Here is a 23,957-nt window from a genome sequence, read left to right as displayed (position 1 = left end):
TGGAGACCAAATCATTCGATATATTTAAAGATTGTGGAATTGTGAGTTGTAGGAGAGAAGTTGAGACCAGCATAGATTAACCGTGGTCATTTTGACTTGTGGGGCAAGCTTGAGAGGTCTGGTAGCCTTTTCTTGCTATTGTGTGAAATTGCTGATTGCATACTATAGGCTGCTAAGAAAGTAAGATGCAAAGAGAATGTGAGGGAGTTACAAATTAGAAAATTAAATACGCAAATATATGGCAAATGTCATATTATGGTGGAAGTGTGAGGTAGTAATTTTGGCCAGGATAAATTTCTTTAAAAGCACTGCATACAAACGATTAGAAATAGCAGAACTCTAAGAAGCATTGAGATCTGGGAGTCAAACTGCATGATTTGCAAAAGGCTAATAGGCAAATACAGCAAGTACTTCTTTCCAAAAGCTAACATAAACTATGAGAAGTATTGGAGGCACAAGGTCTTTCAACCCCCCCCCCCCCCCAGCAAATCAAGTGACTTAGGTGATAGACAAGGCTTTAAACTGAATGGTGAGAGAGTTCAAATAAATAATGTCAGCAGAGACTGAGTCAATACTGGGCGTTGCAAACACTTTGATTTTAGCTTGAAAAGAGAGCAAAATCCAGGAATTTCGTGAGGTTAGATATATAAAGAGAGAAGGCAAGCTAATTATTAAGAATTAGTAAGACTACAATAGAAGCAAAGCTTGACAGGAGGGAAACTGCTAATTAGTACTGATAAGTCATGAGTAATCAGTCAAATTGAGGAAAAATAATTCAAAAAGGATATTTAAATACATAAAATACTATTAACAAGATGTAGATTTGTGGCACAAGAAGAAATAAATGTGTTTGGCATATCTGCTATTAAAGGCATTTGTTGCAAGGTGATCAAGGCTTAAAGCAGAATATTCGGCGGATATTCATGTATGGATAAGGATGGAATGTAGCTCCGATAATGAGGGATTTTAGGATGATGTGAAGAAGGATCATAGCTCAGGTCAGGAAGAAGAATCAATTTGAATGAAGATAAAGAACAAGGAAGAGCAGGAAACATGAGTAGGTGTTACTACTTATACTGTTGAATAGATTATGGGTCGACTGATTATGGGTGATTTTAATCTTCATGTAGATTGGACAAGTGAAATCTCAGTTAATAAAATCCAGTTTAGGCTTTTGTGGAAAACTGAAGAACAATTTAATTTTGATGTGGTGTTTAATTAGAGAGAACAATAGATCAGAAATCACTTCATTAAACGGTTCAAGGGATAGGAAGATAGTGCAGGAAATTGGCATTGAAGTAAAAGATCAGCCATGGTTTAATTAAATAGTTGAAGGGCTGATTTCCCTCTTCATGTGTTTTTTTAAATATATTAAATAGTAATCTTAAGAGAAAGAATATGTTGGAGAAGAGTGATCATAATTTGATAAGAATTTACATTCAGTCTAAAAGTGATAAACACACATTTTTATAACATAAAGTAGGCATTCAGTTCATCATACCTATGCTGACTCTCAGAGCAATCCCATACCTCCACTTACTCTCCTGCAACCTGTTTTCTCTCTCAGATGGCCATTAACACTTCTGCAATTTTCCCACCAGCTGCCAACATCAGGGTAAATAGCTGATTAATGCCACGTGTGAGGAAAGTGTGAGAAAGCTGCACTACCTATAGCATACTGTGTTTGCAAACTCAGTCTCAAATTTAACAAAAGGTTAAATTATATGTGTTTGATGATTTGGCTAAAGTACATTAGGAAATTAGATTAAAAGATCTCTTGGTGTTTGAATAACTGGATCGATTGGGTTTATACTCGCTGGAATTTAGAAGATTGAGGGGGGATCTTATTGAAATGTATAAAATTCTAAAGGGATTGGACAGGCTAGATGCAGGAAGATTGTTCCCGATGTTGGGGAAGTCCAGAACGAGGGGTCACAGTTTACGGATAAAGGGGAAACCTTTTAGGACCGAGATGAGGAGAAACTTCTTCACACAGAGAGTGGTGAATCTGTGGAATTCTCTGCCCCAGGAAACAGTTGAGGCTGGTTCATTGGCTATATTTAAGAGGGAGTTAGATATGGCCCTTGTGGCTAAAGGGATCAGGGGGTATGGAGAGAAAGCAGGTACAGGGTTCTGAGTTGGATGATCAGCCATGATCCTACTGAATGGTGGTGCAGGCTCAAAAGACCGAATGGCCTACTCCTGCACCTATATGCTATGTTTCTATGAATGTTCACAAACCTTTAAGTAAACACTCTGCAATTGATAGTAAATGCTTAATGGAAATTTTTATTAATCTATAGCTAGTTTAAGTTATGGATGGAATTAGATTGGAAGAAAATACTTATAGGATTGAAGAGTATTGCATACACCCTGCAGAAAGAAAGAATTAACAGACAGGCAAAAGACCAAAAAGGATTCATAATGATGAGACGATGAAATTTAAGGGTAAATTTGTTGCAAGGAATATAAAAGTAGATTCTAAAAATTGTGCAAGTCTATTTCATGTTTATTTCTGGTTTTAAACAACCCAATTGCTGTTTTCTGTTGAATTTCAGCCAGTTTTGCAAATATATTCAGTGGTTAGCCAATTTGTAATTTGCTCCAACCACAATACTTTAGTGTATCAAACACTGGTGAAAGTTCAAAGCAAATTTATTATCAGAATACCTATATGTCACCATATACAACCCTGAGACTCGACTTCTCGTGGGCAATCACAGTAAATACAAAGAAACATAATAGAATCAATAAAAAGCACACACATACACAAGACGGACAAACAACCAACATGTAAAAGCTAATAAACTGTGCAATGACAAAAAGAAGAAGAAAAAACAAGCAAAATAAAAATAATAAATAAATAAGCAATAAATATTATGTCATGAGATGAAGAGCTTCAGAAAGTGAGTCCATAGGTTGAGTGATGTTCAGTGTTGGGGTAAGTTAACTTTTCCCCTCTGATTCAAGAGCCTGATGGTTGAGGGTTATTAACTGTTCCTGAACTGGTGGTGTGGGTCCTGAGACTCCCATACCTTCTCCCTGATGGCAGCAGTGAGAAGAAAGCATGGTCGGGATAATGAGGGTTCCTGATGATGGATGCTGCTTTCCTACAATATGTTCAATGGTGGGGAGGGTTAACCCATGATGGACTAGGCTGTATCCACTACTTTTTGTAGTTTTTTCCAGTCAAGGGCATTGTTGTTATCATACTAAATTGTGATGCAAACATTCAGAATAGTTCCCACTGCGGATCTATAGAAGTTTGTTAAAGTTTTAGATGACAAGCTGAATCTTCACAAGTTTCTAAGAAAGAAGAGGTACTGCCATGCCTTCTTTGTAATGGCATTTACATACTGGACCCAGGACAGATCCTCTGAAATGATAATGCCAAATAATTTAAAGCTGCTGACCCTCTCTACCTCTGATACCCTGATGAAGACTGGCTCATGACTTCCAGTTTCCTCCTCATTAAGCCAATGATCAGCTCTTTGGTTTTACTGACATTCAGTGAGAGGTTGTTGTTGGGACATTATTCAGTCAGATTCATCACCTTTGATTCAGCCAATGACAGTGGTGTCATCAACAAACTTAAATATGGCATTGGAGCTAAGCTTCACAATCGTAAGTATAAAACAAGTAGAGCAGCGGGCTAAGCACACAGCCTTTCTTTGCAATTTCTTTGCAAAAGTTTCTACACAGTGACGTAGTCAGGTTAAGTGACTTTGGCAGAAAATGGCAAATGGAGAATAAAGAGGAAAATATAAGGTTCTCCACTTTGATAGCAAGATTAGAAATGTAGAATATTCCTCAAATGGTGTTAGGCAATTGCACCTTGATCCTAGGAGAGATGTTAGTGACCTTGTATCAAAAATAAATGCTCGCCTTTATTATAAGGAGCATTAAGGAACTCTTGCTTTGTTGAAGTTCCCTCATTATAAGGAATACATAATTTGCCTTGGAAGAAGTGTTATAAGAACTCTACATCTTCAGAACTAAATAACTATGGTGACACTAGTGGCATGAGTGCTTTGAACAGCAAGTAATACATATCAAAAAATCCATTCCTGCCACACTGGACACTCCCCAATATGGTTATCAACAAAAGTTCTCTACAACAGATGCCAAGGCATCTGTCATGCACCTGGCCATGACACACCTAGAAAACACTTATGTCAGAATACGGTTTCTGAATTTCAGTTCAGCTTTCAACACCATTGTACCACAGACCTTGGTGAATAAACTCCTTGGACTTCCTAAGCAACAGACCTCAGATGGTCAAAATGCACAACCACTCCTCCATCCCCATTGGGTGCCTCAACACATGGGTGCCCAACAGGGCTGTGTGTTGAGCCCATTATTATACATTCCACTCACACGTGATTGCATGGCCAAACATTGTTAACTTCACCAAATGACCATGGCTCATCACCAACAACAATGAGTTGGCCTACAGAGAGGAGATGGAACAGCTTGAGGCCTCTTTCTCAATATCAACAAAGCAAAGGAGAGATTATCGACTGCAGGAGAACGCACGTCCCTCTTTACATTGGCACAGCAATGGAAACTGCGAGTGCACATCTCATACACCCTCTCATTTTCCCAGAACACAATCAGGAAAGCTCACAAATGTCTCTACTTTCTGAGGAGGCTGAAAAGAGCTGGACTATGCATATCTATACTCACCTCCTTCTACAGATGTGCAGTGGAGAGCATCCTATCATGCTGCATCACTGCAGGGTACTGAAACTGCACTGTGGTCAACAGGAAGGCTCTACAGTGGGTAGTCAAAACAGCCCAAGGCATCACTGGCAGCAGCCTACCTGACATCAAGGACAGAAAAAGGGCAGGTAACATCATAAAGGATCCCACCCACCCTGCACATGAACTGTTGGTCCCACTCCTAAAAGGAAGGACTCAAAAATAGTTACTTTGCCCACGCAGTAAGGCTGATCAACACTTCCAGCCAGTAACCCACCCCTCCATAGCCCCCACCTGCACTACTTTATCATTTCCTGGCAGAGACCCTTTATGTAAAGACACTCCTGTACCTAGTGTCACTTTATCCAGATACAATCAACCTTTGTATAGTATATAAGCTATACTATGTATTTATATTAATTGTGTTTTTATTATTGTGATCTTTATTTTATTATGTTTTGTTTTATGCTCCGGATCTGGAGTAACAATTATTTTGTGTACACCTGTGTACTGGAAATGACATTAAACAATCTTGAATAAAGTTTCAGTAGATTGACTCCTTAGTTAAGGGATTTGTCTTAATGATGAAATCTTATTGGAGATTGACCTACAGTATACTCTTCAAAGTTTAGGAAAACAAGAAATTATCTTAATGAAACATGCAATTCTGAGGGGTGATGTTGTGGGAATGTTTCCCCATATTGGGAATGCCTAGTATGAAGGGTCAGCCACTCATGATTGTGAGAATTTCTGGCATATACTGCTGCAATAGAGAGAATAGAACTGCATATACAGTATATTTGGTCCACTTCAATATTCTGCTGACCCTGGGTGTGTATGCCTGTCAATCTTTTATAAAGGCTGTCCCACATGTACTTAATAATTTGATGAGGTGTACAAGGTATACTATACTTAGAGTGGCAGCTCCACAGATCGGAACATCATGTGATAACACTTGGACAGATTTGGCTCTAAAAATTGATTTGAGACAAGTTGAAACCTTCCTGTGTAAATGGAACAATGAGTTAGGTACGTCTTTGAAGAACTATCCACAAGAAAATAACTTTGGATAATCTATCTGCACATCTGATAGCAATCACTGGGGTGCATAGGAATTGAAGTACAGCCTTTAAAAGGTCAGCAATGAGAAGATTGCAGCAGAAGCTCGGGGATAAGTGGGGAGACAAAAGACATTCAATTCCATATATGGCTTTGATGCGTACCATTTGTTTAGAGAGTTTTTTTTATAAAATTGCTTTTAAACACACAGCCTGATAAAGGGTAAAAACACCTTTGTTGTGAGTAAATATTTGTCAAGTCATTGATTTTTAGACTGAGCTCCAGTTCAATGTGGAATCTTGGTTTTTGTGCAGTGTCATTGATTAGCTATCAGATGAAAAATGTTAATCAGTAACTTTGGCTGTAACTGATCAGTCAAAATGCATTTAGCTTGCTTCAGAAATGATTTAAAACCTACCCTTTCAAACTGGAATGTGTGATAAAGTTAGAAGGAGGCACAATTAGGTTTGAGAACATTTGATCCGAAGTGAAACAGTACATAATGCAAAAATTAGAGAAATAGTACTGCAAGAAGAAAATGTGCAGATACTGTACATAATTAATCTGTTTCCTCTAGTCTTTTTCTCATTATTACTGGATTGTCACGTGCCTTTTGTATACATTTAATTCATTTACAGCTATCAAAATTGAATATAACTTTTTTCTGTATAAAAAAAGAATTTGGATAGAGTGACAATGTGTATGATAACATCATTGTTGAGAAGCCAACAAAGGAAATAACATCAAGTACTTAGAATGTTGCAGGATGATACAAATAGCATATGCTACCAAGGGTAGAAGTTAAGATTGCTAAATTTATGTTTTGTAGAACAATTAATGTGTTCAGCAAAGTAAAATGAAAAGGTTTAGTATAATGAAATTATTTAAAATAAATATCTAATGCTGCTAGATTAAGAATGCAAAAAGACTCCATTGAGACAATACTTTGTACTGCTTATGTCTAATTTCAGTCTTCTACAGGAGATAAATTGCTGAAGTTAAATGTTTTGAGAGGCTAATGGTAACACAGTTTTGTTATCTTTCTGTATTTAAGTATGGTTTAAAAAAAAGTGCTTTGGGTATCCAAAGGACACTGAGCACATAAGCACATATTAAGCATCAATTAACTTCACACCAGAGTTATATTCTGGCCAGTCAACTGGGCAGTGTGAAACAACCTTTGCAGAATTTCTTCTTTCCATAATGAAAAGAAACCACCTATTTATAGTGACAACTCAGATTATTTTAAAGTTATTCCAAATAGGGCAAGAATTAATTACAGAACTGAAAGTAGATTCACCAGAATTATTTTTGAAGTATTTGTGAATTCAAATTGGTATCTTCAAAATGAAATAGCCCAATTGTTAAATGTAGTTTTTGAGGAATTTAAACTGGGACAGCCTTGCACTGTTGTTTTTAATTTATTTTCTTTTTTCCCTTTCCACATGATTGTAACAGGCTAGATAACATTCTTCAAATGCTAGTAGCTATCTAAAATCACTACTTAAAGTGCCTGGACAATGATTCTCAGCAGCCAATTCTAATCACAGTTTGGGCTTAGTCTGTACTATTGGTTGATCTTTTACCTAGTCTTCACTTTCTTCACTAAGTCCATGTAAAATGATTCTTTCAATATTCAAACTCTATTGATTTTGTGAATACAGCTCTCACATCTGTCTCCGGTAGAGATTTCCAACTTCCTGTGTCTGTGTTGAGTGGTTGTTCTCACACGTTGAAACTGTGATGCCTGGACCTAGAAACCCCAGTTAGTGTAAATATCATCCCTGTATTTACTGTTCCAACCCCTATATGGTTCAGTGAGATTACCTCTCAATCTTGTAAGCTCTAATATATGTATACCTGGTCTAATTAATATCACTTCAGTACAATTCACCCTTCTGCATCCTCTGCTTTCTGGAAATTATTCTGGTAAACCTTTGTTGAACTTCCTCAATCACATGTACATATTCATTCTTATATAGGGAGATCAAACCTGTACATGGTATTCCAAGTGTGGTCTCACCAGAGCTCTATGTAATTGCAGTTTTAACTCTTGTACTTAAATCCTCTAGCAGTGAAAGCCAACATACTGTTTACCTTTCTTATTGCTTGCCATACTTGAATATTAACTTCCAGAGATTCGTGTACAAGAGTGCACAGGTCCCTTGAACACTTTTTAGGCAATCCCTTGTGACTGAGGATGACTTATTTCCACTCTATTCAGTAATTTCTGAGATGACTGATGAGGCTAATTTCGGAAGCACAAATTCTTCCACAAATGGTGCCTGATTCCCATCAGCACAACATCATTAACATCCATCTGCAGCAGAGCTTCATCTCCAGTCATTTTGTTCTCCTTTGTTCTGATAGTCACTCCACAATAGAGTATTAAATGCCAAGACTCTCATGACTGTCCCAACAGTGATACAGCCAAACACCCTTCCCTATCATAGCTTAGGAACTCAGATGCTTTGACATCGACGTCACTAGTCTGAAAAGGATATCGCAGACAAAAGATGGCCAGCGTATTGAAAAGGTAATGAATACACGACCTTCTGGAGGGACAGATTGGAGAAGAAACATTGTCCTCATGGATAGAGTTTTGCATTGAAGTTCATTCGACATCACAAAGGCCCTACAGAGGTATTGATGAATGGCTCATAATCCTGCAGTTCACTGAAACATAAACCAAAACAACATGGTCATCGCAATACACACCAACTCTGAAAACAAGAAACAAGGCCAAGGAACATTTCTTCTCTGACCTTGAAATGATGCTGGTGGTCCAAGGCCCAAAAGGAGGCAGATTGGCCTTCCTGAAGGACATCTTTGCTAGGGAAAAATGACAACCAAGGCATGGTTGTCAAGGCAAGGCATGATGATTAAACAGACAGTTGAGAAAGTTAACTTCAGTAGAGGTGTTTTCTTAGCAAAATGCTGTGATCAAAATTAGGTCATTTAGCAATATCCTGTTTTCATTGGAGAAACGAGCATGGGACTTAAAGGCAATGCACCTGTTAGATCTATTATTATCTAAAGGATGTCTTCATCACATGCAGCATGATAGATCCTGCTGACTGCTGGACTGATAGCCACCGTGGTCCACTCTGATCCCAAAGTAACGTCATCAACAAAGATGTCGCCACATTCCTTGTTTTCATGGAGATTTTAATTTTTTCCTTTACACATATTTCATTTGTTTTTGTATTTGCCATTTTACATTGTCTTTGGATTCTTGCTTATTTTCACTTGTAATACCATATTTAAATCTCATTGATAAAGGAAATATATAAATACCTGCACTTGACTGAGATCCCAGATTCTCTATGGCAGGTGCCAATGCACTTTTTCTCATTTATTTTACCAAATATATTGTATACTAAACAGGTTAAAATCAGATTAATTAATATTATTTGTTGTTTCCTGCCACAGAAACCTTTCCTGCTGCAGGAAATAATTATAAATATAATTCCAATCACAGTACTTGTGCCCATTTTGATATGAACTAACAGATGCACAAAGTGTCGTCTAGTTAAGCTACTATAGTTTATATCTTTTATAAAACAGTGAAATATCCTTAAACTGTATACATTCTGCTCCAACATGTTGCTATCCAATTGACTTGAAATATGGTGCACAAATAGAGAAGGAGCGAGTATCAATATTAAAGGAGCAATATTATTCTCCATAACAGCAAAAACTATTTGGTTCTATAGTGTCAACCATCTTTTTTCTCTTGCCCACTGTAAGATTTTGATATCATTCTAATAATTCGGGGTAGGGATATACTTAATAGGACAAACCAGCCTGTGATCTGTCATGGTGAAATAATAATGCAATTGTGTTTGCTGGAAGATAAATTCAAAAGGGTTGGTCAAAAAATGTGTTCCTCAGCTACATCAGAACAAGAACAGCTGCAAATTCAAGTTAAAGCATGATTCAACATCCCTGATAAAAATTAAGTCAAGTTTGTTTTAGTGCTGTTTGTTGCAAATCTAAAGAGAATTTGAAAGAGAATTGTTTCATTCTGCAAATTGGATGCATTAAAATAATTTCAGTCCCCATTGCATTTCCCTGGTTGGAAGAAGCCTAATGAAAGGAGCAGAGAATATTAGAATCTGAAGCTTTAGATCATCTATTTCTTTATTTGAATATGTCTGAATTTCAGTGGAGCCAAAGGAAGCAGCTATGATGGCCATATAGAGGCTCTTATGATCGAGGTAGTGTGAAGGAGGTATGCCTTCTGTTTGTTAGCTGGGGACTATCCCCTAGGCTGCATTGCGCTCATCCATCAGAGCATGATTAGTAGTCATACAACATAGAGCAGAGCACACTACAGCACAGTATGGGCCCTTCAGCTCACAATGTTGTGATGACCTATGTAAACATTTTCAATTATCAATCTCATCCTACACAGCCCAAACACCTCAATTTTCTTACATCCATGTGCCTGTTCAAGAGTCTTTTAAATGTTGCTGTTGTATCACCCTCTACTACCAACCTGTCAGTGCATTCCAGGTACCAACCACTCTCTGTGTAAAAAACCTACCTCTGAAATCTCCCCTAAACTTTACTCCACTCACTTGAAACAGATGTCCTCTTATATTAGCCATGCTACCCTGGGAAAAAGTGCTGACTGTACACACTTGTCCAGGCCTCACTTAACCTTAAACACTTCTATCAAGTGCCTCTGATCCTCCTTTTCAGCAAAGCTCCTCTAGCTAGCTCAGACTTTCCTCATAAGACATGTTTTGTAATCCAGGCAACATCCTGGCAAATCTCCTCTGCGTCCTCTGTGAAGCTTCTACATCCTTTCTGTAATGAGGCAACCAGACTGAACATAACTAGCTAAGCATAATCTAACTGGAGTTTTATAGAGCTGTAACATAACCTCATGCTCCATTAGGTTCAAGTCAAGTCACTTTTATTGTCATTTCGACCATAACTGCTGGTACAGTGCATAGTAAAAATGAGACAATGTTTTTCAGGACCGTGGTGTTACATGACACAGTACAAAAAACTAGACTGAACTACATAATAAAAAAAAACTTACAGAGAAAGCTACACTAGACTACAGACCTACACAGGACTGCATAAAGTGCACAAAACAGTGCAGGCATTTACAATAAATAATAAACAGGACAGTAGGGCAAGGTGTCAGTCCAGGCTTCGGGTATTGAGGAGTCTGATAGCTTGGGGGAAGAAACTGTTACATAGTCTGGTCGTGAGAGCCCGAATGCGTCGGAGCCTTTTCCCAGACGGCAGGAGGGAGAAGAGATTGTATGAGGGGTGCATGGGGTCCTTCATAATGCTGTTTCCTTTGTGGATGCAGCGTGTAGTGTAAATGTCTGTAATGGCGGGAAGAGAGACCCCGATGATCTTCTCAGCTGACCTCACTATCCGCTGCAGGGTCTTGCGAACCGAGATGGTGCAATTTCCGAACCAGGCATTGATGCAGCTGCTCAGGATGCTCTCAACACAACCCTGTAGAATGTGATGAGGATGGGGGGGGGGTGGGAGATGGACTTTCCTCAGCCTTCGTAAAAAGTAGAGACGCTGCTGGGCTTTCTTTCCTATGGAGCTGGTGTTGAGGGACCAGGTGAGATTCTCTGTCAGGTGAACACCAAGAAATTTGGTGCTCTTTACGATCTCCACCGAGGAGCCTTCGATGTTTAGCAGGGAGTGTTTGCTTCGTGCCCTCCTGAAGTCACTACCACTGACATAAGACTCACTGGTCTATAATTCCCAGGACTGTCCTTATTATCATTCTTGAACAACAGAATATTTGCCACCTCGTGCCACTCCGGTGGCTCGGGAGGGGGGGCGCGTAAGTATCATCATCAACACCCCAGCAATTTCTTCCATCACTTCTCGTAGTAACCCAAGATATATCCCGTCCAGCATCAGGGACTTCATTTATCTTAATGTTCCCTTTCATGGCCAAAACCTCTAGTGGTAGGTAGATTTACATGAATTTGATGATACTCATCAACTTAATGCCAGCACAAAGATAGTGGCTGCATGTATTGTTGGCCAGCGGAACAGCTGTATATCTAGTTCTCAGGAGGTTTTCAGATGTGTAGCTAATTCTTTGTGTTCTTTGCCAGATAGCTAATTCCAGGTCCACACAGTATGATTACTAGTTTTATCAATGGTACAGATAATCAGTCTCTTCTGACTTTTGATCACCCTGACATTCTTGCTTTTATCCAATTGTAAAAGAATAAAACAATTTGACGGGTACTTTAAATATATAACACGGGATCTGTGTTAGTGAAGTTTAAATTTGTTAACATATTGAGAGTCTAATTTGAGAAAGGCACAATTATTACTTGTTTTCTTCCAGGAAAGTTTTTTTTTGTGACTGTGGTATAGAATATAGTAGCCACCTTGATACATTGATGTTCTGCAGATCAGTTTGTGTTCCGCTGGAGACATGGAATGAGTTTGAGGCATAAGAGCAGGGAGCTGAAGTGAACTTGCTACCCATTGGCAATGTGTGCTTCTGGTAGAGTTTGGCTGAAGGTCAGACTACAGAGAGTACTCAAATCTGTAGTTCTCCTTGTGAACCTTCACTTTTGCACATTCCTGAGCAGGAATTCTCAAATTTGCTACCCATTATGTGTACCGACTAGGTGGAACCAGACCATATTCTAAGACTTGGAAATGATTGTTGTACATCCTATTATTTGGCAGTCTATGCCTAAGATGCTATGGACATTGTAAAATTGGAAATCATTATGCATGGAGATTGATTAAAATGTGATCCTTTGAATAAAATCCAAAAAACAACCTCAATTCTGCACCAGTGAAAATTCTAGTTTAATACAGCCATTCTCTAATTTCACCCTTCCTCATTAGAAACTAGATAATTATTTAATTTGTTAATGTCAGAGCACATTCTTGCAGCAACTAGAAGTCTGTACCCATCGCAATTATATTGACATTATGACCAGCTAAGAAAATTTAGACTAAAGGCATTTTTGTTATTCTGATCGAGTTTTTTTGTTATTTTCTTTTCAGTAGCTCTCTAGCAATTCTGTTAATTAATTATTATTAATTAATACTTTTATTAATTACAAGTGTATGGCAGTTCACATTCTACATGAATGTTGGGAAACTGCAAGAATATCTAATAATCACCATCTCCCTCTCTTCCCCCACCCCCAAGAGTGTCAAAATGAAGCATAAAACAGACAATAATAAAAAAGCACTCTTTGATTAGGTTTAAATTCAGGCATTAATGAGCTCCGCTCTTATTTTAAAACTAGTAAAGTCTGGTTATAATTCTTTATGATGTGCAAAAGTACAATAAAGTCTTATCAGTCCATGAAACTATTCTAGACATGACAAAACCTAACCTTTCTCAGAAGGAAGTCTTGGAGGAACCTCTTTTGTATCCATCACTCCATCCAGGTGAAATCTTTGTTCATGAATATAAGTACATACAAGATTCTCTTTTCATCTATTTAGTGGTTTAACTTGTACTTATCTCATAACTGGCTCATCAGGAAGTTTAACAAGTGGCTAAGTGATCCAAGAGTTTATGAACACACTCCTCACCAGAACTGGCCAGTTCTAATGAAAGCTTATCAACCTGCTACATTAATTCACTTTCTTTCTCATCACAGGTTATTTCCAGAATAGTCTTTTATTTTGGATTTCTAACAACTGCAGTTCCAGCATTAAATTTTAGTTGTCTCTGGCATTCACCTTTCTCTATTTGCATGTCCAGATGGATTAGCTGTGAGTAACAAACCTTCATTGCCCTCTCTGAACTGCCCCACAACCTGGGGTCATTCTAGTGGCTTTCAGTCTCTCTTGGTCTCCACTCTAGGCATTCTCTTTGGTTTCTCATTCACTTCTCTGAAATTTAAAACATGCATCTTTTCTGAGTTCCCCTTGTTCTGGTGAAAGGTTGTTTACCTGAAATGTGAACACAGTTTCTCACCTCAGATCATCCTGATGCATGACTTTCAACAATATTTTCCATTTTCATTTTAGCAATGAGAGTAGAATGAGCATCCATTAAATGTGTGCTACATTTTTAGAGCTGTCGTTTTCATCCTGCAAAATATTGAAGCAAACAAACCCAGGAGTAAAACAAGGTTTATTGCACATTTCATGTGATCCTTATCTGAGGATTTAATGTTGTACAAATAACAAAAACTTAAATTTATTCAAAATACAAATTCTGCCTATGTAATAAAGAGGCTAATGGAGTTGCATATGACACTTCAACCTGTATGCAAATGAGTATAACTTAGGTTATCTAAATTTCTCATTTAGTTATCTTTAAATTACTTTATGGCAAAATGAATAAGCAAAGTTCATAACTACCAACTTATCATGCTTCATGATATGTTTCATGTTTAGTTCTACCATAAGAAGCTCCAGTTAACCACAATTTATGTAGACTTCTGTGCTCTGACTTATATTAAGTGAAATATCTCAGTAGATATAACTGATTAAATATATTTTAACAGAGAAAAATAACTTTTTAAATATGTTCATGTTGTTTCAGCTTACACAAGTCACTATCTCAAGAGGCTACACTCACAGATCAATTAAACCTTACCCTAGGCACTTATGACAATGCTTTACGTGTGAGTAAAGACATCATATCAACCACACACCACCGAAATGAAGATCTTGCAAGCCAGTTACAATTAGCCATGACTGAACACACAGACATGGAAATGAAACTACAACAAGCATTGGGAGAGAAAAATGAATTAATTGAAAAAGTTCAGAAGTGAGTACTTTGACAATTTTTTTTAAAGTTGGAAGTATACTTCTTTAATTCTTCAGCTCTCCTTTTGACCATGATCAACACGGGTTAAAAATAAAATACTGAAATTCTAGATGATTTGATATTTACATACAATATATTTTCTAAATGTCTTCAAATTACTTAAAAAATGGGGAACCAGGGAGGCTAAAAAGTTCCATGAAATATGCTTGGCAAGTAGGGTTAAAAAGAATCCCAAGGCACTTCGTCCATAACATTGAAAAGGGAAGTAGATAGGGAAAGAGTAGAACCAATGAGGAGTAAAGAGGGAATTTATGTTTGGAGCCAGAGGCAAACTGAGTATGTTGCATCGGTGTTCACCAAGAAAGACATAGAGTATAGTGAGATCTGGAAGGGCTAGGCTGATATTCTAGGGCACAATGATAACAAAACAAGGCATTGGGTCTTTTGGAGAGCATTAAGGTGGATGTCAGGGCCTGATGGGGTCTTTGCAGGTTATTGAGAGAGACAACAGAGGAAATAGCCAATGTTGTTCCTTTGTTCAAGAAGGGGAATATGGACAGACCAGGAAATTATAGGCCAGTGTGCTATAGGTAGAGAAATTATTAGAGAAGATTCTTGAGTGTAGGACTTACTCACATCTAGAAAAGCATAGACTTATATGAGATAGTCATTATGCCTTTGTGCCAGGAAGGTCATGTCTTACAAATATTATTGATATGATATTTTTGAGAGGTGACAAGATGGTTAAGGAGGGTAGGGCAGTGGATGTTGCATTGGTCAAAGTCCCTCAATATAAGCTGACCAGAAGATTAAGGCACAAGGGATCCTTAAAGACATGATAAATTGCATTCAATATTGGCCTGTCCTTAGAAGACAGAGGGTATTGGTAAATGGGTATTATGCTGACTCAAAGTCTGTGACCACAAGGGTCAGTGCTAGGACACCTGTTGTTTACAATATATGTAAATAATTGGGATGAAAATATAGGTGGGATAATTCGTAAGTTTGTAAATGGTGTTAAAATTGGTGAGTTGTGGATAGTGAGGAATGTTATCAATGGATGCCACAGGATATAGATCAATTGGAAATATGAGTGGGAAATGGCAGAATGAGTTTAATTTGGACAATTGTGAGGTGTGGCACATTTGGGGGATCAAATGAAAGAGGGAAGTGTACAGTAAATGACAGATTCCTTAAGAAAAAATAATATACAAAGGAATCTTGGGGTGCAAGTCCATAGATCCCTGAAAGTGGCTTCGCAGGTAGAAAAGGTGTAAAGAAGGTGTGGGTCATATTTGCCTTCATAGATTGGGGAATTAAACACAGAAAATGGGGAAGTTATGTTGCAGCATATATATCTTCGGTGAGGCACCATTTGGACTGTAGTGTGCAGTTCTGGTTTTGAATTTGCAGAAAGTATGTGGAGGCTTTGGAGAGAGTGCAGAAGGGATTAGAAAACATTAGCTATAAGAAGAGGTGGACAGGTTTAGATGGTTTCTCTAGAGCTTCGGAGGCTGAGGAGCAACCTGATAGAAGTGTATAAAATCATACAAGGCATTGGAAGTTGTTTGTCTTTTTCTTAAAGTAGAAATGTCATAGATTCAAGATTAAAGGAGTAAAGTTTAAAAGAGATTTGCAAGGCAAGAATGCTGGTGGAACACAGCAGGCCAGGCAGCATCTATAAGGAGAAGCACTATCAACGTTTTGGGCCGAGACCCTTCATCGGGACTATTTGAAAGGAAAGATACTAAGAGATTTGAAAGTAGTGGGGGGAGGGGAGTGATAGCCAGTACAATAACAATATTTGAATGGAGGAATATAGATAATATGCAGGCAGCAACAATTAGTTTAAATTGCCACTGTGGTCAGCACAGGTATCATGAGCCTTCAGGCCTGTTCCTGAGCTGTTTTTCTACAATGAAGGGGAAGTTAGAAAAACTATACTTCCAAAATACTACTTAGTTGAGCTTCCCACTAACTCAAAAGTTATGCATTTGAGCAGTAGGTCTGGATTTAATAACACAATCTAGGCTGACACTGCATTATGATACCATGAGCTTGCTGCATTATTAGGTGATGAGTAGCTGTAAATTGCTTTTGGATATCTTGTGTTTATTTTTCACAACATCATTCACAAGCATCTTAAACATTAGCCTTTTTAAGACTTTCTCATCAGCAGATAATCTATTAATAATTTATTAATTATTTATTAATTAATTTTATAACCAAAAATGTAATGAAGATGAGATGAAGGGCACTGGTAAAATACAAGTTTGTTTTTGCATACTATCTCCTGTAGAAGGATGTAAAAATGAGGTTTTTGATTGTTACAATGGCTATGTAAATAATAGTAAGGCATCATGTAAAGAGTAAGGAGCTCGTGGGCCTCCTCCAATATAACTGGTGAACATCATTTCAATTAGCATCCCCAGTTCAAATTAGTCATTACTGTTTGATAAATTTGAAGTGTTTAATTTGATCCACATCTGTCTGTGTAACAGCCAGTTACCAAGTAAACTAATATATGTGAAGTAACGTACATTTCTGGAACGTATATGGTGAGAATTACTTCCAGTTTGGTCAATATTTCTTAAAAATTAATTGGAAAATACTAGTTGGACCTTTCTCACTCTTTAGTGAACAGTGTAACATAAATAAGTCAGAGAAAGTGGGATTTTCTTACAGTGTTATCTGTACAATCTCAGAGAGTAAGAGGCAATCGGAAATTTGGTGGTGAGGGGTTTGTGATTACGGGGAAAGGAAGTAATCATCTCTATACTAATGTTACACAGCAGTCCAGAGCTAATTTGTAGTTTCTAGCAACCTTTGTGCTTAAAAGGAAATTCCTATCATTTGGGAAGTTAATTGTGTGATGAGTACATTTTCATCACATAGTAGCTGCACCTGTAATTTTTATCACACATGTTAAATATGAGAACATGTCAAAGTGCATATAGTGATGCTGCTAGGATGTAATTAAAGCAATTGCTAATGTGGAGCAACAGCACAGGAGTGCCAGATTCACAAGACTTGATCTCCCTCTGCACCAAAGGTAATTAACAAAGTGTTAACAGGTGTATCAGTTGCCAACATTAACAGAGGCAGACAGGAGTGTTATACTGTGGGACATGCAGCTCGAAGAAACTTTGTGGAGTGAATTCTAGAATTCCAAAAGAGCTTATGAAGCTTATATTTGTCAGCAGCCTTTAGTGAAGATGGTCTCATCTATAAGGAGTCTGTACGTCCTTCCCATGGAATGTGTGGGTTTTCCCAGGTGCTTGGGTTTCCTCCCACGGTCCAAGATGTACTGCATAAGTTAATTGGTCATTGAAAGTTGTCCTGTGATTAGGTTAGGGTTAATTGGGTTTGTGGAGTTACTATGGAGCATGGCTCAAAGGGTCAGAAGGGCCTACTCCGAGCTGAACCACTAAATAAATAAATGGTGTGTGTGTGTGTGTGTTTTCTCCTACATAAGAACATAAGAAATAGGAGCAGGAGTAGGCCATCCGGCCCATCAAGCCTGCCCCGCCATTCAATAAGATCATGGCTGATCTGTCCATAAACTCAGCTCCATCTACCTGCCTTTTCCCCATAACCTTTAATTCCACTACTATGTTAGTCATCTCCATCCTAAATCTTCTCCCCTGAATCTTAAGGCAATATCCCCTAGTTCTAGTCTCACCTACCAATGGCAACAATTTTCCCACTTCTATCTTATCTATCCCTTTCAAAAATTTGTATGTTTCTATAAGATCCCCTCTCATTCTTCTGAATTCCAGAGAGTTTAGTCCCAGATGATTCAATCTCTCCTCATAGGTTAATCCCTTCATCTCTGGAATCAACCTGGTGAACCTCCTCTGTACTGCCTCCAAAGCCAGTATATCCTTCCTCAAGTATGGAGACCAGAACTGCACACACTACTCCAGGTGCGGCCTCACCAGTACCCTGTATAGTTGCAGCATGACTTCCCTGCTCTCAAGTTCAATCCCTCTAGCAATGAAGGCCAACATTCCATTTGCCTTCTTAATAACCTGTTGTACCAACTTTTCGCAATTCATGCACAAGCACTCCCAAGTCCCTCTGCACAACAGCATGCTGCAATCTTCCACCATCTAGATAATATCTGTTCTTCTATTATTCCTTCCAAAGTGGATGATCCTGCATTTACCAATGTTGTGCTCCATCTACCAGACCTTGGCCCACTCACTTAACATATCTATATCCCTCTTCAGACTTTCCACATCCCCTGTACAATTTGCTTTTCCACTCAGTTTAATGTCATCAGCAAATTTTGCTACTCTACACTCGGTCCCCTCTTCCAAATCATCAATGTAAATGGTAAACAGCTGCAGGCCCAGCACCGAGCCCTGAGGCACCCCACTCACCACTGACTGCCAACCGGAGAAACACCCAATTATACCAAATCTCTGCCTTCTATTAGTTAACCAATTCACTATCCATGCATCCGTATCTTATTTATAAGTCTGTTGTGTGGCATCTTATCGAACGCCTTCTGGAAATATATGACATCCACCTGTTCCCCTCTATCCACTGCACTTATTTTGTCCTCAAAGAATTCCAGTAAGTTTTTCAAACAGGAGTTCTGAATCCATGCTGCATCTGTCTAATGGAACTACTCCTTTCTAAATGTTTAGCTATTTCTTCCTTAATGACAGCTTCAAGCATTTTCCCAACTACAGATGTTAAGCTAACTGTGCTATAGTTGCCCAACTTTTTTAAATTTGGCATGACATTTGCTGTCTTCCAATCCACAGGGACCTGCCCAGAGTCTAGAGAATTTTAGCAAATGATTACCAAAGCATCTACTATAACCTCCGCCAATTCCCTCAGCACCCTGGGATGCATCCCATCGTGACCAGTGTCTCATCTACCTTCGGGCCCTCTAGTTTGCTTAACACTATCTCTTTAGTGACAGTGATTTTATCGAGGTCCTGGCCTCCCATTTTGTCCATAACATCATTCTTTGGCATATTAGACGTGTCTTCCATCGTGAGGACTAACACAAAATAGTTGTTCAATACCTCAGCCATTTCCTTATCACCCAATATCAATTTCCCCTTCTCATCTTTCAAGGGACCTACGTTGACTTTAGCTAATTTGAACACAACATTTTTCTTAACAGAAATATTGAACATTCACTAGGTTTTCAGTTCTCTCCCTCGACTTTGCAAGGAAGATGGTAAAGAGAGAAATAAGAATGGCTACATTTTATTTTTGAAGTGATGTGCCTTTTATTTTTCATCCCTAAATTACTTTGAACTCAATGGTTGGCAGACCATTCATTTAGACGGCTCAGAGTCGCTTATATTGCTAATGGTCTAGAATGACCTGAGTCTGCGGAGCTCCTTCCTCAAAGGATGTTAGTGAACCAGATGGATTTTTAAAATGATGTCGTAGTATTGTGACCACCGTTGCTTATACTATGGTTTCATTTAATTAATTTCATATTTTCTTCAAATAATGTGGTTGAAGCTCTGAAGAAGAGTTTGCTCTTGGATCATTGCCCCAGGCCAGCCCATTCCAACAGTTTACGTACATGGTGATAGGGCTTTTACCTTGCTGTCATGGATTAATGTCCATTCAACGTTCAGATTATTACAAATTTATTTATTGTTTCCTTCTATAGATTTGCACAGTTAAAGCAGTAGGGATGCCAGGCAGGATAGTTGAATGCTCATCTTGTGGAATGTGGGAAGACACCTCCAGTGTCCCTGACAGCTACACTTGCAAGAAATGCATCCAGCTGCAGCTTCTAACACTCATCTTTAAGGAGTTGGAGCTGGAACTGGATGAACTCCGGATCAGCGGATGATAAGACGGAATGTTTAGAACATTTGGAGAGGCAGTTACACTGGGTGACAGTCAGGAGGGTGAAAGAGTGAAAGCCAGTGCAGAGTACTTCTGTGCCATCCCCCTCAACAACAGGTATACTGTACCAATTTGGATTTTATTGGGGGGGGGGAGGAGATGACCTAGCAGGGGAAAGTTATAGTAGTCAGGTATCTGGCACTGAGTTTGGCTCTGTGGCTGATAGGGGATTCATTAATTAGGGGAACAAAAAGGAGGTTCTGTGGACTAGAACAAAATTCCCAGATGGTATGTTGCCCTCTGGGTGCCAGGGTCCATGTTATCTCAGACTGAATCTTCACCATTCTTAAGTGGGAGGGTGAATATTCAGAGGCTATGGTTCATATAGGCACCAGTGACATAGGTAGGAAGAGGGAGAGGGTCTGCAAAATAAGGTTAGGGAGTTAGAGGCAAAGTTAAAGGACAGGACATCCAGGGTTGTGATCTCAGGATTGCAATCCATGCCATGTGCTAGTGAGGCCAGAAATAGGAACATCATACAATTTAACACATGACTAAGGATTTGGTGTAGAAGGGAGGGCTTCAGATTTTTGGATCGTGGGTTCTCTTTCTGGGAAGGCGGGACCTGTACAGAAGAGACCATTTTCACCAAACTGGAGGGGGACTAATATCCTAGCTGGAATGTTTGCCAGTAGTACTTCTCGGGGTGGGAGGGGGTTAAACTAGCGTTGCAGGTCGGGGGGTGGGAACCAGAGTGCTAGAACAGAAAGTGGAGAGGTTGTGGAGACAAATGTTAAGACCACAGACAAAGTCAGGAATCAAAAGATTGAGCATGGTAGGACTAATGTTCTGAATTGTGTATCTTTCAATGTAAAAGGTATTGTAGGAAAGACAGATGAGCTCAGGGCATGGATCAACACAGGGAATTATGAAATTGTAGCCTTTAGTGAGACTTGGTTGCAGGAGGGTCAGGACTGGCAGTTCAATGTTCCGATGTTTTAGACATGATATGGTTGGGGGGGGGGGGTGGAGTTTAAAGAGAGAAGGTTAGCATTAGTAGTCAGGGAAAGTTGAAGACAGTACTCAGAACAGACTAGAGAACTCACGTACTGAGGCTTTATGGGTGGAACTGAAGAATAAGAAACGTATGACCTCATTAATGGGGCTATATTATATACCACCCAAAAGTCCTCAGGATTTAAAGGAACAAATTTCTAAAGAGGTTGCAGACTGTTGCAAGAAACTTAAGTTTGTGATTGTTAGTGATTTTAACTTTCTACATATTGACTGGAAATCCCATACTGCAAAAAGACTAGATGGGATTGAGTTTGTCAAATGTGTTGAGTAAAGTTACCTTAATCAGTACATAGAAGTCCAAACGAGAGAGTGTGTGATACTTGATCTCCTATTAGGGAGTAAGACAGGGCAGGTGACAGAAATTTGTGCAGTGAAACACTTTGCATCCAGTGATCATAATGTCATTAGCTTCAAAGTAAATATAGAAAAGGATAGACCTGATCCTCGAGCTGAGATTCTAAATTGGAGAAAGGCCAATTTTGATGGTATCAAAAAAGATCTGACAGGTGTGGATTGGGACAGGCTGATTTCTGGCGAAGATGTACTTGGTAAGTGACAGGCCTTTAAAAGTGAAGTTTTGAAAGTACAAAGCTTGTATGTGCCTGTCAGAATAAAAGGTAATGATAACAGGTTTAGGGAATCTTTGTTTTCAGGAGATGTTGAGGTGCTGGCTCAGAAAAAAACAGGAGGTGCACTGCAATTATAGGCAGGTAGAACAAATGAGGTAGTTATGCAAGTGAACACAGGAAAGAAGTCAGGAGTGCTAAAAGAAAGCATGAAGTTGCTGTAGTCTAGCAGACAAAATGAAGGAGAATCTTAAGGGATTCTACAGATATGTTAAGAGCAAAAGGATTGCAAGAGACAAAATTGGTCCACTGGAAGATCTGAATGGTAATCAATGCATGGGGCTAAAAGAGATGGGAGAGTGGATTTTTAAGTGGATTTTTTGCATCTGTATTTAGTTGGGGGATGGATTAGAAGCTGCAGTGAGGTCATGGATCTTATAGAGACTACACAGGAGAGGGTGTTTGCTGTCTTGAGGCAAATTAGAGTGGACAAATTCTAGGGCCTAACAAAGTGTTCCCTTGGCCCCTGTGGGAGGTGTGCAGAAATTGCAGGGGACTAGCCTGAATGACGGGAGAGGTGCCGGAGGATTGGAGGGTAGCTAATGTTGTTCTGCTGTTTAAGAAATACTCGTAGAGTAAACCAGGAAGTTGTAGGGCAGTGAGCCTGACGTCAGTGGTGGGAAAATTACTGGAAGGATTTCTAAGGAACTGGATATTTTAATATATAGATAGACAAGGACTGATTAGGGATAGTCATCATAGCTTTGTGTGAGGTGGGTTGTGTCTAACCAATCTTACAGTTTTTTGAGGAAGTTACTGGGAAAGTTGATGAAGATAAGGCTGTGGATGTTATCTATAGGGACTTCAGCAAGGCATGTGACAAGGTCCCCTATGAGAAGTTGGTCAAGAAGGTTCAGTCACTTGGCATTCAAGATGAGGTAATAAGTTGGATTTGTGGGAGAAGCCGGAGAGTGGTAGTAGTTGGTTGCCTCTCTGACTGGAGGCTTGTGACTAGTGAAGTGTTATAGGGGTCAATGCTGAGTCCATAATTGTATATCAAAGATCTGGATGATAATGTGGTTAACTGGATCAGTGAATTTGCCAATGACACCAAGATTGGGGGTGTAGTGAACTTGCAGCGGGATCTGGACCAGCTGATAAAATAGGCTGAAAAGTGGCAGATGGAACTTAATGCAGACAATTGTGAAGTGTTGTACTTTGAAAGGACCAACCAGGGTACATATTACACAGTGAGCAGGGGGGCACTGAAATGTGTGGTAGAACAAAGGGATCTGGGAATACAGGCCCATAATTCATTGAAAGTGGTGTCACAGGTAGACAGCGTTGTAAAGAAAGTTTTGGCACATTGGACTTCATAAATTTAGTACACCATTGAGTACAGGACTTAGGGATGTTATGTTGAAGTTGTGTAAGATGTTGGTGAGTCCTAGTTTGGAGTATTTTGTGCAATTTTGGTCATCTACATATAGGAAAGATGTAAATAAGATTGAAAGAGTACAGAGAAAATTTACAACAATGTTGCCTGTACTGGAGGACCTGAGTTATAAGAAAAGATTGAATTTGTTAGAACTTTATTTCCTAGAACATAGAAGACTGAGGTGAGATTTGAAGGAGGTATACAGAATTATGAGGGGTAAATGCAAGCAGGCTTTTCCCACTGAGGTTGGATGATACTACAACTAGAGGTCATGGTTAAGGGTGAAAGATGAAATGTTTAAGAGGAACATGAGGGGAAACTTCTTCACTCAGGGTGGTGAGAGTGTGGAATGAATAGCCAGCACAAGTGGTAGATAAAATTTCAATTTCAAAGAATAAGAGAAGTTTGGATGGGAGGGGCTTGGAGTGCTATGGTCTGTGTGCAGTTCGGCAAAGTAGCTTGTTTCTGTGCTGTAGTTTTCTATGACTCTATAATAAACACTAATCTATCAGAATTACAATAATGGCATTAG

At 38.9% G+C, this 23,957-nt stretch overlaps 1 protein-coding gene across 4 annotated transcripts in view; it reads left to right on the top strand.

Moving 5' to 3' along the window:
* The window catches only part of mipol1 (mirror-image polydactyly 1), a 330,956-nt gene that overhangs the window by 292,613 nt on the left and 14,386 nt on the right, over window positions 1–23,957 (top strand). For 3 of the 4 annotated variants that reach the window (XM_059956599.1, XM_059956608.1, XM_059956617.1), the window contains one exon: window positions 14,285–14,515. The exons of the other annotated variant lie outside the window; for it this stretch is intronic. In XM_059956599.1, coding sequence (XP_059812582.1) covers window positions 14,285–14,515 — 231 coding nt within the window. The remainder of the gene's footprint in view (window positions 1–14,284; window positions 14,516–23,957) is intronic. 4 annotated transcript variants of the gene reach the window in all.

The sequence above is a fragment of the Hypanus sabinus genome, chromosome 2 (assembly GCF_030144855.1).
Source record: "Hypanus sabinus isolate sHypSab1 chromosome 2, sHypSab1.hap1, whole genome shotgun sequence".
Taxonomy (NCBI): domain Eukaryota; kingdom Metazoa; phylum Chordata; class Chondrichthyes; order Myliobatiformes; family Dasyatidae; genus Hypanus; species Hypanus sabinus.
Note: the sequence above shows the minus strand (reverse complement) of the source record. Positions and strands in the feature narration are given on the sequence as shown.